This window comes from Rhodnius prolixus, unplaced genomic scaffold, assembly GCF_049639745.1.
Source record: "Rhodnius prolixus isolate KJV_2025 unplaced genomic scaffold, Rpr scaffold_2, whole genome shotgun sequence".
Lineage (NCBI taxonomy): Eukaryota > Metazoa > Arthropoda > Insecta > Hemiptera > Reduviidae > Rhodnius > Rhodnius prolixus.
In genome coordinates this window covers 28,920,817-28,936,567 of record NW_027411592.1, presented here as the reverse complement: position 1 = coordinate 28,936,567, position 15,751 = coordinate 28,920,817, and the positions used below count along the sequence as shown (strand labels likewise).

The following is a 15,751-nucleotide window of genomic DNA, read 5'->3' as shown; positions in this document are numbered from 1 at the left end:
CCGTTGTGTTGCTGGCTTATTATTGGCATTGCAAAGTGTTTCGAGCTGGGTGCAATAATTTTTTTCTCAAAATTCCACCAAAGTGCCGCAAAGTTAATGGTCACGTCTGTCAGTGCATCTTTTATTATCAATATATCAGCTTTTAGTGTAAATTCAAAATTTCTTTTTGTGGTGCATATTGGTGCTAGCTACCATGAACAAAATAGGATGAGTTTCAATTCAATTTAGAGCACTTCCGGTTAAAGGTAAGTTGGCGGGAAAATCGGTCGAATAATTTGTAAATTACTTTGAAAATATGCTAATTTTTGGCATTTCCTGTGTGGGGCTAGTTGTTCTAATACTAGTACTTGCTATTTTGGAAAAAAGCGCTCCAATTTTCCCGCAAATAAGACTCATTTTTTTTGAATTTAAATTTCGCGCGGAACTTTAAATGGAAAATTGAGGCTTTTCCTTGGTGGTGCTAGCTTTTTTATTGGTGGTGCATAGGAGTGCAAAGTGTTCTGAGCACGGTGCAATAATTTTTTACCCAAAATTCCTCCAAAGTGCCGCCAAGTTAATGGTCACGTCTGTCAGTGCATCTTTTATTATCAATATCTCAGCTTTTAGTGTAAATTCAAAATTTCTTTTTGTGGTGCACATTGGTGCTAGCTATCACGAACAAAATGGAATGAGTTTCAATTCAATTTAGGGCACTTCCGGTTAAAGTTATATTTGGCGTACAATTGGTGAATTTTTACCATTTCCGTTGCGTTGCTGGCTTATTATTGGCATTGCAAAGTGTTCCGAGCTGGGTGCAATAATTTTTTTCTCAAAATTCCACCAAAGTGCCGCAAAGTTAATGGTCACGTCTGTCAGTGGATCTTTTATTATCAATATATCAGCTTTTAGTGTAAATTCAAAATTTCTTTTTGTGGTGCATATTGGTGCTAGCTACCGTGAACAAAATAGGATGAGTTTCAATTCAATTTAGGGCACTTCCGGTTAAAGGTAAGTTGGCGGGAAAATCAGTTGAATAATTTGTAAATTACTTTGAAAATATGCTAATTTTTGGCATTTCCTGTGTGGGGCTAGTGGTTCTAATACTAGTACTTGCTATTTTGGAAAAAAGCGCTCCAATTTTCCCACAAATTAAACTCATTTTTTTTTAAATTTAAATTTCGCGCGTAACTTTAAATGGAAAATTGAGGCTTTTCCTTGGTGGTGCTAGCTTTTTTATTGGTGGTGCATAGGAGTGCAAAGTGTTCCGAGCTGGGTGCAATAATTTTTTTCTCAAAATTCCACCAAAGTGCCGCCAAGTTAATGGTAAGTTGGCGGGAAAATCGGTTGTGTAATTTGTAAATTACTTTGAAAATATGCTAATTTTTGGTATTTCCTGTGTGGGGCTAGTGGTTCTAATACTAGTACTTGCTATTTTGGAAAAAAGCGCTCCAATTTTCCCACAAATTAAACTCATTTTTTTTTAAATTTAAATTTCGCGCGTAACTTTAAATGGAAAATTGAGGCTTTTCCTTGGTGGTGCTAGCTTTTTTATTGGTGGTGCATAGGAGTGCAAAGTGTTCTGAGCAGGGTGCAATAATTTTTTACCCAAAATTCCTCCAAAGTGCCGCCAAGTTAATGGTCACGTCTGTCAGTGCATCTTTTATTATCAATATCTCAGCTTTTAGTGTAAATTCAAAATTTCTTTTTGTGGTGCACATTGGTGCTAGCTATCACGAACAAAATGGAATGAGTTTCAATTCAATTTAGGGCACTTCCGGTTAAAGTTATATTTGGCGTACAATTGGTGAATTTTTACAGTTTCCGTTGTGTTGCTGGCTTATTATTGGCATTGCAAAGTGTTCCGAGCTGGGTGCAATAATTTTTTTCTCAAAATTCCACCAAAGTGCCGCAAAGTTAATGGTCACGTCTGTCAGTGCATCTTTTATTATCAATATATCAGCTTTTAGTGTAAATTCAAAATTTCTTTTTGTGGTGCATATTGGTGCTAGCTACCATGAACAAAATAGGATGAGTTTCAATTCAATTTAGAGCACTTCCGGTTAAAGGTAAGTTGGCGGGAAAATTGGTTGAATAATTTGTAAATTACTTTGAAAATATGCTAATTTTTGGCATTTCCTGTGTGGGGCTAGTTGTTCTAATACTAGTACTTGCTATTTTGGAAAAAAGCGCTCCAATTTTCCCACAAATTAAACTCATTTTTTTTTTAATTTAAATTTCGCGCGTAAATTTAAATGGAAAATTGAGGCTTTTCCTTGGTGGTGCTAGCTTTTTTATTGGTGGTGCATAGGAGTGCAAAGTGTTCTGAGCAGGGTACAATAATTTTTTACCCAAAATTCCTCCAAAGTGCCGCCAAGTTAATGGTCACGTCTGTCAGTGCATCTTTTATTATCAATATCTCAGCTTTTAGTGTAAATTCAAAATTTCTTTTTGTGGTGCACATTGGTGCTAGCTATCACGAACAAAATGGAATGAGTTTCAATTCAATTTAGGGCACTTCCGGTTAAAGTTATATTTGGCGTACAATTGGTGAATTTTTACAGTTTCCGTTGTGTTGCTGGCTTATTATTGGCATTGCAAAGTGTTCCGAGCTGGGTGCAATAATTTTTTTCTCAAAATTCCACCAAAGTGCCGCAAAGTTAATGGTCACGTCTGTCAGTGCATCTTTTATTATCAATATATCAGCTTTTAGTGTAAATTCAAAATTTCTTTTTGTGGTGCATATTGGTGCTAGCTACCATGAACAAAATAGGATGAGTTTCAATTCAATTTAGAGCACTTCCGGTTAAGGGTAAGTTGGCGGGAAAATCGGTCGAATAATTTGTAAATTACTTTGAAAATATGCTAATTTTTGGCATTTCCTGTGTGGGGCTAGTTGTTTTAATACTAGTACTTGCTATTTTGGAAAAAAGCGCTCCAATTTTCCCGCAAATAAGACTCATTTTTTTTGAATTTAAATTTCGCGCGGAACTTTAAATGGAAAATTGAGGCTTTTCCTTGGTGGTGCTAGCTTTTTTATTGGTGGTGCATAGGAGTGCAAAGTGTTCTGAGCAGGGTGCAATAATTTTTTACCCAAAATTCCTCCAAAGTGCCGCCAAGTTAATGGTCACGTCTGTCAGTGCATCTTTTATTATCAATATCTCAGCTTTTAGTGTAAATTCAAAATTTCTTTTTGTGGTGCACATTGGTGCTAGCTATCACGAACAAAATGGAATGAGTTTCAATTCAATTTAGGGCACTTCCGGTTAAAGTTATATTTGGCGTACAATTGGTGAATTTTTACAGTTTCCGTTGTGTTGCTGGCTTATTATTGGCATTGCAAAGTGTTCCGAGCTGGGTGCAATAATTTTTTTCTCAAAATTCCACCAAAGTGCCGCAAAGTTAATGGTCACGTCTGTCAGTGCATCTTTTATTATCAATATCTCAGCTTTTAGTGTAAATTCAAAATTTCTTTTTGTGGTGCACATTGGTGCTAGCTATCACGAACAAAATGGAATGAGTTTCAATTCAATTTAGGGCACTTCCGGTTAAAGTTATATTTGGCGTACAATTGGTGAATTTTTACAGTTTCCGTTGTGTTGCTGGCTTATTATTGGCATTGCAAAGTGTTCCGAGCTGGGTGCAATAATTTTTTTCTCAAAATTCCACCAAAGTGCCGCAAAGTTAATGGTCACGTCTGTCAGTGCATCTTTTATTATCAATATATCAGCTTTTAGTGTAAATTCAAAATTTCTTTTTGTGGTGCATATTGGTGCTAGCTACCATGAACAAAATAGGATGAGTTTCAATTCAATTTAGAGCACTTCCGGTTAAAGGTAAGTTGGCGGGAAAATCGGTTGAATAATTTGTAAATTACTTTGAAAATATGCTAATTTTTGGCATTTCCTGTGTGGGGCTAGTTGTTCTAATACTAGTACTTGCTATTTTGGAAAAAAGCGCTCCAATTTTCCCACAAATTAAACTCATTTTTTTTTTAATTTAAATTTCGCGCGTAAATTTAAATGGAAAATTGAGGCTTTTCCTTGGTGGTGCTAGCTTTTTTATTGGTGGTGCATAGGAGTGCAAAGTGTTCTGAGCAGGGTACAATAATTTTTTACCCAAAATTCCTCCAAAGTGCCGCCAAGTTAATGGTCACGTCTGTCAGTGCATCTTTTATTATCAATATCTCAGCTTTTAGTGTAAATTCAAAATTTCTTTTTGTGGTGCACATTGGTGCTACCTATCACGAACAAAATGGAATGAGTTTCAATTCAATTTAGGGCACTTCCGGTTAAAGTTATATTTGGCGTACAATTGGTGAATTTTTACAGTTTCCGTTGTGTTGCTGGCTTATTATTGGCATTGCAAAGTGTTCCGAGCTGGGTGCAATAATTTTTTTCTCAAAATTCCACCAAAGTGCCGCAAAGTTAATGGTCACGTCTGTCAGTGCATCTTTTATTATCAATATATCAGCTTTTAGTGTAAATTCAAAATTTCTTTTTGTGGTGCATATTGGTGCTAGCTACCATGAACAAAATAGGATGAGTTTCAATTCAATTTAGAGCACTTCCGGTTAAGGGTAAGTTGGCGGGAAAATCGGTCGAATAATTTGTAAATTACTTTGAAAATATGCTAATTTTTGGCATTTCCTGTGTGGGGCTAGTTGTTCTAATACTAGTACTTGCTATTTTGGAAAAAAGCGCTCCAATTTTCCCGCAAATAAGACTCATTTTTTTTGAATTTAAATTTCGCGCGGAACTTTAAATGGAAAATTGAGGCTTTTCCTTGGTGGTGCTAGCTTTTTTATTGGTGGTGCATAGGAGTGCAAAGTGTTCTGAGCAGGGTGCAATAATTTTTTACCCAAAATTCCTCCAAAGTGCCGCCAAGTTAATGGTCACGTCTGTCAGTGCATCTTTTATTATCAATATCTCAGCTTTTAGTGTAAATTCAAAATTTCTTTTTGTGGTGCACATTGGTGCTAGCTATCACGAACAAAATGGAATGAGTTTCAATTCAATTTAGGGCACTTCCGGTTAAAGTTATATTTGGCGTACAATTGGTGAATTTTTACAGTTTCCGTTGTGTTGCTGGCTTATTATTGGCATTGCAAAGTGTTCCGAGCTGGGTGCAATAATTTTTTTCTCAAAATTCCACCAAAGTGCCGCAAAGTTAATGGTCACGTCTGTCAGTGCATCTTTTATTATCAATATATCAGCTTTTAGTGTAAATTCAAAATTTCTTTTTGTGGTGCATATTGGTGCTAGCTACCGTGAACAAAATAGGATGAGTTTCAATTCAATTTAGGGCACTTCCGGTTAAAGGTAAGTTGGCGGGAAAATCGGTTGAATAATTTGTAAATTACTTTGAAAATATGCTAATTTTTGGCATTTCCTGTGTGGGGCTAGTTGTTCTAATACTAGTACTTGCTATTTTGGAAAAAAGCGCTCCAATTTTCCCACAAATTAAACTCATTTTTTTTTTAATTTAAATTTCGCGCGTAACTTTAAATGGAAAATTGAGGCTTTTCCTTGGTGGTGCTAGCTTTTTTATTGGTGGTGCATAGGAGTGCAAAGTGTTCTGAGCAGGGTGCAATAATTTTTTACCCAAAATTCCTCCAAAGTGCCGCCAAGTTAATGGTCACGTCTGTCAGTGCATCTTTTATTATCAATATCTCAGCTTTTAGTGTAAATTCAAAATTTCTTTTTGTGGTGCACATTGGTGCTAGCTATCACGAACAAAATGGAATGAGTTTCAATTCAATTTAGGGCACTTCCGGTTAAAGTTATATTTGGCGTACAATTGGTGAATTTTTACAGTTTCCGTTGTGTTGCTGGCTTATTATTGGCATTGCAAAGTGTTTCGAGCTGGGTGCAATAATTTTTTTCTCAAAATTCCACCAAAGTGCCGCAAAGTTAATGGTCACGTCTGTCAGTGCATCTTTTATTATCAATATATCAGCTTTTAGTGTAAATTCAAAATTTCTTTTTGTGGTGCATATTGGTGCTAGCTACCATGAACAAAATAGGATGAGTTTCAATTCAATTTAGAGCACTTCCGGTTAAAGGTAAGTTGGCGGGAAAATCGGTCGAATAATTTGTAAATTACTTTGAAAATATGCTAATTTTTGGCATTTCCTGTGTGGGGCTAGTTGTTCTAATACTAGTACTTGCTATTTTGGAAAAAAGCGCTCCAATTTTCCCGCAAATAAGACTCATTTTTTTTGAATTTAAATTTCGCGCGGAACTTTAAATGGAAAATTGAGGCTTTTCCTTGGTGGTGCTAGCTTTTTTATTGGTGGTGCATAGGAGTGCAAAGTGTTCTGAGCAGGGTGCAATAATTTTTTACCCAAAATTCCACCAAAGTGCCGCCAAGTTAATGCTTTTTTTAGCACTTTAATTCCTTATATTTCTGAATGTGTGCATATTTTATTAGATTTTTTTTGTGGTTCTAGCTGGTGCTAGCTCTCCTCTACCTGTATACTAAGTCGCGGTTCGAAATTCAGTGTTTGCGGCAAATTCCTTTGATCTTTTGAATGGCCATATCTCCGTAATTATTAAAGTTAATGAATTTTTTTAAGTTGTGCAATGGAGTGCAAAGTGTACTTAACATAATGAAGTAAGTTTCAATCAAATCCGGCCAAATTTTTTTTGGCGGGAAAAAAACTTTAATTGCTTATTGTGGCTTTTCCTTGGCGAATTTAGATTTTTTTTTGGTGGTGCATAAGAGTGCAATGTGTTTCGAGCTCGGTGCAAAAGTTTTGTCTCAAAATTCAACCAAAGTGCCGCCAGGTTAATGGACCCCACTTTACCTATGTATAAGAATTACTTGGTTGTTTCCAGCAATCAATCATCGCCTAAATGACAGAAATAATTTCTTATTATTTTTAACTATATTGTATTGGATAAAAGACAAAATCAATTCATTTTAACATTTAGTGGTGGCCAGAAAAGAAGAGTATCGTTGGCAATGGCACTACTGCACAAACCGGAGCTGTTGATACTGGACGAGCCCACTGTTGGACTAGATTCGTTACTCAGAGACAGGTAAATCCTAGATTCAAATTCTAAAAACCTTATACTCCAACATATATAACTTACAATATTATATATAATTTACAATTACATAACTTGGCTTACTGGGTTTGGATTTGAAATGTTGAATCTGAAAGGTATAAATGTAGAGATTTGCACAATCAAATCCCAGATTCCATTTAACATAGCTTTATTCTTTTCTTTTTATTTTTATTAAGATAATGGGGAAATTCGTAAGATGTGGAGTAAGTCCCAGGACGTAAGATATTCTTTGGTTAGAGAATGGTCTATGTTGGAAATGCTGGTAGTTCAGGGGGCCTCTGCCAATTTCGGTGGGAGGAGAAGAAGGTAGGAACATCAAAAAGAGCAGTTCGATATTTTACCAGTTCATCTGGAAGCTTTCTTTCACCACCTTTGTTTTTGCGAGAGATAAACAGAAACAATGGCATCTTAATATGAATCTAATTGGATATCATTTACATTGTTCCTCGAGTTGCTGAATCATTTCATGGTATATGTGAACACATCCAAGGAGTGCTTGTTTTGTTGTAAGTCTATTCTAGATGTAAGAATATGTTGTAGTAAGACAACAAAACAGAATTACCTTCAGTCGTTTCCAATGCGCCAATGGATTTCATTTCACCGCACCATTGAAGACCTCCTAAAGTCAACAGTTGAAAAGTCCAACGCTCAACCTGGATGAATTATTACCCAATACTTGAGCTTTGTTTTGTTTTCAGTTCTGTTAGTAAAATCTGCATTAAAGTAGATTGCTCATACTTAGTTTGAGGCAGTCAGAAATTTGGCCTGTAAAACGTCGCGTCACAGTATTTCAAATTTTGAAGTGGGAAAACTACATCTACGATTGAACTAGGAAATAAAGAAGAAAAAAAAGTCATTTCAATTTCGTCTTTTAAAATTAAATAATATTAGGCTAATTCTCGTAAGTGGGAGATCCCCAGTACGAATCCCACGTGTAGCTACTTTTAATTTGTTAGAAAAAAATTGTTTTTGGTAAAGAATGAGCTTCCGCCCACGTCCACGACACCTAATTGGTAGTTGGACGTTTAGCCCCTCCTGAAAAAATAGGCGATTACTTTACTTCATATTAATATTCTGTATTTAATTTTGATTCTAATAATATTTGTTTATTATGTGACTTGCAATCCCTAGACAGTCTGTTACAATTTTTATTCCATTGTCAAACTCTAAAACCCACTAGATCGTTCTTTATGAATCAATTTGCTCTCCAGGAATTCCAGATAAAGACAAATTTTGAATAACTTGTTACTATTACTTCTACTCATCAATTAACAATATCTACAATTACTGTAATCAATCGCTTAAAATAATAAGCTTTATTCTATCAGAATTTTAGAAGAAATCTGTTCTGTTTTATTGATTATCATCGTACTTTTACAGCGTTTATGAGTTTTCTTTTTATTTCTATTTTTCTTTCTTATTGTTAACAGAATATTATTTCTTTGTACATAAAGAAAAAAAAATATATTGTAAACAAGGCAAACTACCTGACGCTTGATTTTGAACGTAGCAAAAGTCTGCATTACGCTTTAGGCCAACCTTCGTGCTCGCCTTAAACTCAGCAGAAAACGCTATTTGGTATAAATGAATCTTAATCACATCATTTTATCCGATTCCTGTTTTTTGGCTTCTGTGGAGGCTGGAGTCTTAAGGTAGGTCTACACGTAGACACAGAGCAGCTAGAGCGTCTAGCTAGAGCAGGTGTCACAATGTGGACGGTTCGAAAAGCAGTCTCCTAGACCCAGTTGCATCCCCACCACTAGTGTCGGGAAGTGTCGACATTTGCCTAGAGTACACACGTGTAGACAGTGACCAGTAAGTGTCAGAGATTAGTGTCTCGTAGTTTCACCCAGGTGAAACTTTTCCCTAGAGCAATTTGAAATTATTCAAACAAAAATGCCACCACCAGCATTAATTTCGAACCGGCAGTGGGCGAAAGAGGAATCAGAGCTTTTCATCTCGCTGCTTGAAGTCCTACCAGATTTGTGAGATGCGTATGGTGGTTTGTACAAGGACCGCAACTGAAAAGCAGTTGTTGCCCAACTCGCAGCAGAGTTTACAAATCACAAGGAGGTGACGAGGAAATTACACAATTTTCGGACTCAATTCAATTTGTTGAATCCGCTTTTGCTTTTTGCCTGCACTTCACTTCTGAACGGGGACATGCAGCAGTTGCCCTTTTGAAAGCATGCATGGAGATTGGTTGCTCAGGTTGATTCACTTGTGCACTTCATTTTGCCAATTAATCCGACTTCTCATTTCCAAGCAGCACACAGTACCCTGGAATCCATTGGAGCGCTATAATAATCTTAGTACTTTCATTTGCAGTCTGCATTTCGCTATGACTGCCGACTCTGAATAGCCCGCTCTAGCTTTAGCTAGAATCGCCATGCGCGATTCTACAAAGACTACAATACGGCACTAAGGTCTCCGCTTCATTTTATCAAGAGCTAGTGATATTTCGGCAAGCTCGCCATCATAATTTGTGGATATTTTCCCCACAGATATTTGAAAACGTTATTCTCAGGCATTATTCCTTTCTTTACAGCTCCAGTTAATTGAAGGTTACATTGTACCTGCGCTAATCTTAGGAGGCTTTTCGGGTATATAAATACTTCTCGGTTTGTGCAGTCTAGCTGCTGGCGCTCCATTACTTCTTTGACATTAGTTAAGAAAGTCTTTTAGTTCGTTAGTCTTTGTGTTGGTGCCTGATATTGAGACCAATGTTGTCTTCGTGTAACCCACTGTTTCACCCACACTCGCGTTTTCTTTCTCTGTGCCCGTTTTCTTTTAATAAGTACAGCTATGGCTATATCCGCACGAGAAAATGACACGAGGTGTGTATCCATGATAAATATGCGAACAACTAAATTGCACTAGAGCAGTACAGGGCTAGAGAGACCATGCCCGTGTAGACAGATCTGACACTACTCTCACAATTTGACGCAAGACGTCACATCTAGAGCACTCTAGCAACTTACTCTAGCTGTTTTTAACTCTCACGTGTGGACACAACTGCGACACAGCTCTAGCAAACAGAAGTGGTCTAGCAACTAAAAAGTGTCCACGTGTAGACCTAGCTTTAAGAACTCGAATTGATGGTTGGCATCATCATTAATTATATTCTTTAAAAAAATATATATATTAAAATAAAATACTGCTTAATTTCTAAGTGTAAATTTTCACCGGACAGTTTTCTTGTGCAATAAAACCTTCATTTTAGCTAACCTTAGCCTTTCTTTCGTTAACTTCTTAAATTGGCAAGTTTACATACGGGTGAATTACTGTTATAAATTTTGCCTTTGAACTTCGGAATATCGCAATTAGAGAACGACAATTTATTTCTTAAAATATAAGTTCTTATTTACAATGACTTTCAAATAAATTTTGTGACAAACAGTTTTTTAAAATTTTGTCCATTTTTTTATTTTTTGTATTTATCTTTAATTTCAGTACATGGGAATATTTAATTAGATTATCAAAAGATGAGAAGAAAACAATAATAATTACTACACATTATATCGAAGAAGGAAAGCAAGCACACACAGTAAGTATGAAGGGATATTTTCTTAAAAATAGTGCCTATCTGCTGTAGATTACTTACGAGAAATATTATATATGAAATTTCCTCAGCAAGGTAAAGTATTTACAATTTTCATTTTTTACCGAGAATATAGAGGTCCAATGTGCGCAAAAGTAGTTCATTAGAAATCACAAGGTCACAGCTACAGCTGGTATGATTAATTAGTCTGATACCAGTAACTCGACCCAAGATTCTAGCCAAGTAACACGATTTCCTTAAACGAATGGGTGACTATTCTTCTTCATATGTAGCTTGCTGGCGACGAGCGTTGACGTTCATCACTGTAATAAGAATGTTTTCTGGCAGTAACCATTAGTTAATCATTAGAATAACCGGGGGATGTATATTCTATACATTTACTTAATACTCTAGACAACAATATGTAAAAAAAATATACTTGCAACCTAACCTCTTAAAGACGATTTTCTTAAAATTATTAAATGAATTTCTTGTTTACAGACACCTAATTTCAACAGTTATATAAAGTTTCAGCAGAAACACTTCTAATACCTTTCTTTACAGGTAGGATTTATGAGGCATGGTATAATAGTATGTGAAGAGTCACCACAATATTTAACTGAAGTGTACAACACAAACAGTTTAGAAGATGTTTTCCTTGAAATTAGCAAACAGCAACTTGAGCTGGATGTAAGTATCTCATTTTCATTACTTATCCAGTTCGTTTAAACGAATGCCAGGTACTTAGTTTCTAATGTGAAAATTTATTATCTTCAACCAATGTATGAATATTTTGAGCAGTCTTTCACTGAAACAATTTATAAATTACTTTTAATTTCTTCAACATTAAAATTATTTTTCTGTCAAAACTATAGTAGTTTTCATAAGACTACATTGGCATTAGACTATAAGCTTTTCTCAAAAGAATATTTTTCCTGTCCCGAAATATTTATTTATTTTTGCAGAATGGATATAGATAAAAGAAGCTCAAATATGAAGAAATATTTTGATACCAAACTGGTCTTTTTGAAAGCAAATCCATCAAACTATTTCACTTTTACCTACTTCAAGTTCGGTTATTTCCTGCATTCAATAGAGGAATTTAATGTTTATTTGTTAAGACAAAGTTTGTTAATGATTAATATGTTTCTGCTAAAATAACAGCAAACATCAATAAGTGCAACAGATTCTGTCTGAAAGACAGTGCTTTAACCTAATCTTATCGAGATAAATCTTCAGATTCACCACACACCCCAGCTTCCAAATTTTCCATGATATTGTTTCCATTTAGAATCATCTTGATCGATTCTCGCTTAAAAGTTTTTTTTTCCTTTTAAAAAAAAAACTGACGGATTTTCGAAGGTAGATTTAAGTAGGGGTCTTAGTTGAGCAGATAGAAGCACTTGCAGTAAAGCTCCTGGAGACATGAAGCAGGCTGGACGTACCTTATGCTCCGTGAGAGGCGACCAGAATTGGCTTTAGCACTGAGGGCCTGATCTGAATTAATGTGATGAGCAGTTCAGGCAGATACAGATAGATTCAGATTGGATGATGAGGGGGTGTTTTGGTGGGCCCTAAACTGTATGTGATTGCATCTGTTTACCTTAAACTTCACCTCCATCACTCTTTAACTCTGGTCTCTCGTTCTGAAGAGATTGATTAAATAAACATCACAAAATAAAAACTGCCAAATCAAATTGTGCACAAAACAAGACCGAAAATAAAATAAATAAATTATGCACAAAATATAATGGATAAACTACAGAAATGCCAACAATAGTTACAAAAATTTAAAATAAATTATATACATATATACCAATAAGGTAAAAAAATCAATAAGTAGAACTGAAGAGATGTGAAATATCAAATACAATAACTAGAAAATTATAAATGCCACACGGTAAAAGGAAATTCCAATGTACTATTTAGTAATATAAAATAACATAGATAGAAAATAGAATAATAAGTTAGGTAAATTAATAGTTCCTGATGGTACGTCGTGAGTTATGAGATGTGGTATGTGAGGATTTATTACATATGTACATAGCGGATTGTGAAATGTTATCGGAGGACAGAAACGAAATTGTAATTGTATTTTTAAATTGATTATTGGAATAGTGAAAGAAATCTAATTTGCAACCAAATTTATTCAACAACCTTGTAGATCTATTAATTGCGAATTGAATGAGTATTTGTGTATAAAATGTAGTAAAAAATGAATTGCCCTTTAATAAGGTTTTTTTGATGAGAATATGAATAGTAATGAATGACTACTATTATTCCAGGCTGTCAATAAGGCCATGAATTTCTTAAACTATTCACACGGTAGATAATTGCATCTGTGTGAATTAAACATTTTATTTCCTCCACAGATTAAAACTGTCAGGTAGGATGTGGTAAAATTCTGTTGGACTTAAGAGAATTACTGAAAATGGGAATAGATGAACATATAGATGTATTCAACTTAAGTAAATGTTGTGTTGGCTGTATGATGATAATGCATCAAGAAAGAAAAAAAATTATATAAAGTAAAATAAATGTGAGCACCTGGTTTTTAAAATGTCCAAATTATTTTGCAAAATGAAAGCATCTGTTTGTTAATTAAATGAAATATTTTAAGATTTTTTTCTTCATCAAGTCGTAGTTCTCTTTAACTGTAGCCTTCTAGTTGTTTCTTATTTTTCTTTAGGTATTTGTTCAACCGGAATGTCTTCTTTCTTTAGGTATTACTTTTCTGATAGATGCGCTTGTGATTTAGAGGCTATATGATAGTTCGCTTTCCTATTATATTCTTAACAGTTTTAAATGACTTATCAAGAAATTGAAGAAACAAACCAACCTGTGCAACCAGTCCTCAGAATGCAAAGCCAACTGATCACAAAATGGAGACCGGTGCATTTGAAACCCAGAATGTGTCGGTTCATTCAATATAAACCTATTTAGAAGGAAAAAAATGTGGTACCAAGCCTGCAATAACAGACATCCTTTCCTGGATGTTTGACTTTAGGAAAGCAGGAATTAAACCTTGAGTGTTTGCTTTGGATTTAATAAACATCCCACGTTGATGTTATGTATTACACATTCTCAGAGCATGTTTGATGCTAATAAAAATTTAGCTAAATTTGAATTCCATTAAAAATATCCGTCTACGGATTCACAAATTCGTGAAGTAGATTATTATCGCCAATCTGATTTTATTATTTTTTCAATCGAACTAGATAAAAAACGTGGCTTAAGCGGCCTTAACTTGGCGACAATTATGACGTGAAAACACATTGATTTCATTTTAATAATTCATTTTAATAAAATGGAAAAATTATTGTTGATTTAAAGTACAATACATTTGTATGAATGATTCGAGATATATGTTAGCACATATTACCTTTTAAAAGTTGAAAGAGGTTTGGTGACAAAATAGTTTTTTTCCCTTTCAATCGAAGATAACTGACATGGAGACAGTTTTGCAGCAAATCAAAATTATCGTTCAATGTTTGTTTTAGGTACAAAAGAATTATAGTAAAGCAGATAAGAAAACTCCATATTCCCTACAACTGAAGGCAACAAATAACCTGAATAAGCACAAGATTCTCGGTGAAATTAATAAAAATATAATTTTCTTGAAGAGGAATATTTCGTAAGTTAGACTGAAAATATTTTATTTATAATAGTAATAATCATTTGCTTGTAATTACTGGTGGCACTAGACAAGTAACGTCTGCTTTTGTGATAATATGTACTGACGATCGCAGTGCAGTGGCAAAAGAAAAAAATTATAAGCTCTCACTCGGTCTGCTTTTACAGAACCTGAAACAGTTAAAAAAAAAAAAAAGGCATTACTGAAAAGTAAAGGGAATATGTTAGACTTATGTGGATCAGGGTTCACTTAGGTACCAAGGAAAATGAAGCAGCGTATATAAAAAGGCAGATTATTCTACCAGTGTTTAAGGCAAAATTTAAAACTGTTTAAACACCATAGTAGGATAATTAGCAATTGTCCTGTAAAATATGCAGGCTCAGAAGTGAAAACGAAATTTATGAATTTTGGAATGCCCTAAATGTGATATGGAAATGGAAGTATGTAAAAATAGAATTTTTATTCAGGCTTCAACGCTCTTTAGCTATAAAACTGTTTTAGAAGAAGCCATGGTAGAAGAGTTCTAAATCATTTTTGCAACGAATGTCAGAATATAAAAAAAAAAACCACGAGAACAGCTCTGGTTTCACATACTCTGTTATGGATTTAATGCTGACATTGGTTGGGGCATTCTATGGCTATACGTTATAAAAAAAATCTATTTAGGCAGGAAGAAAACAAAACTTTTCTATCTATCAGAATAAGATTTTCATAAATATATTTTAAACTGCGCTGACTGCAATATAATCATTGATATTAATGAAAGTGTGACTTGCAGCCGGGCCTAGGCTCGCTTTTGCTTTCAATTACTAAGTACACTCGAAAATCAAAAAAACAAAAAACATCAAAACAACAAGTCATAAAGATTTTTTTTTACCTTTCGAACTATGTTACGTGTGCATTGGAACACCCCCCAGAGCTGTCATAAAATGAATTTTCCTGCAATAAGACGTGTACAAGGACGCCAGGATTGGAAGAAGTCACAGGAGCCAATTTCAAGAAAATTTTAAAAATGTATAGTGGATCTTCCGATTAAAGTATTTTATTCGTAAAGTTATATTTGGTTCAATGGTGGCACCAAAGTGTAATGTCCAATTTAAGTTACCTGTAATTTTTTATTTTTGGGTTCCGCTTTTCTTAACCAACATAGTCGCGCACAAACTACCTTAAAAGTGTCTCATTTTTACTAACTATCCAAGCCCTGGAACTTATTGCAAGAAATAAATGAACGAAAATTGATATCCGAGTAATGGTAGCTACTATTTTTTCAGCATTAATATTATAATAAAGGGAGTTATTTTTGTAATTTATCCTATACAGGAAAATCTGTTGCCTGAGTTTGATCGATTTTTAATCCATCTATCAGTATGTATACATGTATACAATCAGTAAATATGATGAATATGATGAACTGGTGCAGGAGGAGAGAAACTACCCAGCGGTAGCACTCTCTATAGGAGAAGGATGACGTTTAGGTCTTCAGACTGCGAGAAAGTCGCGGGGCTATTGGCGATTCAGTCAGCGAGG

At 34.8% G+C, this 15,751-nt stretch overlaps 1 protein-coding gene across 3 annotated transcripts in view; it reads left to right on the top strand.

Annotated features, from left to right (window-relative positions):
* The window catches only part of LOC141449419 (ABC transporter G family member 20-like), a 72,950-nt gene that overhangs the window by 41,424 nt on the left and 15,775 nt on the right, over window positions 1-15,751 (top strand). For all 3 annotated transcript variants that reach the window (XM_074118854.1, XM_074118853.1, XM_074118855.1), the window contains 4 exons: window positions 6,912-7,019; window positions 10,503-10,596; window positions 11,155-11,280; window positions 14,091-14,224. In XM_074118854.1, coding sequence (XP_073974955.1) covers window positions 6,912-7,019; window positions 10,503-10,596; window positions 11,155-11,280; window positions 14,091-14,224 — 462 coding nt within the window. The remainder of the gene's footprint in view (window positions 1-6,911; window positions 7,020-10,502; window positions 10,597-11,154; window positions 11,281-14,090; window positions 14,225-15,751) is intronic.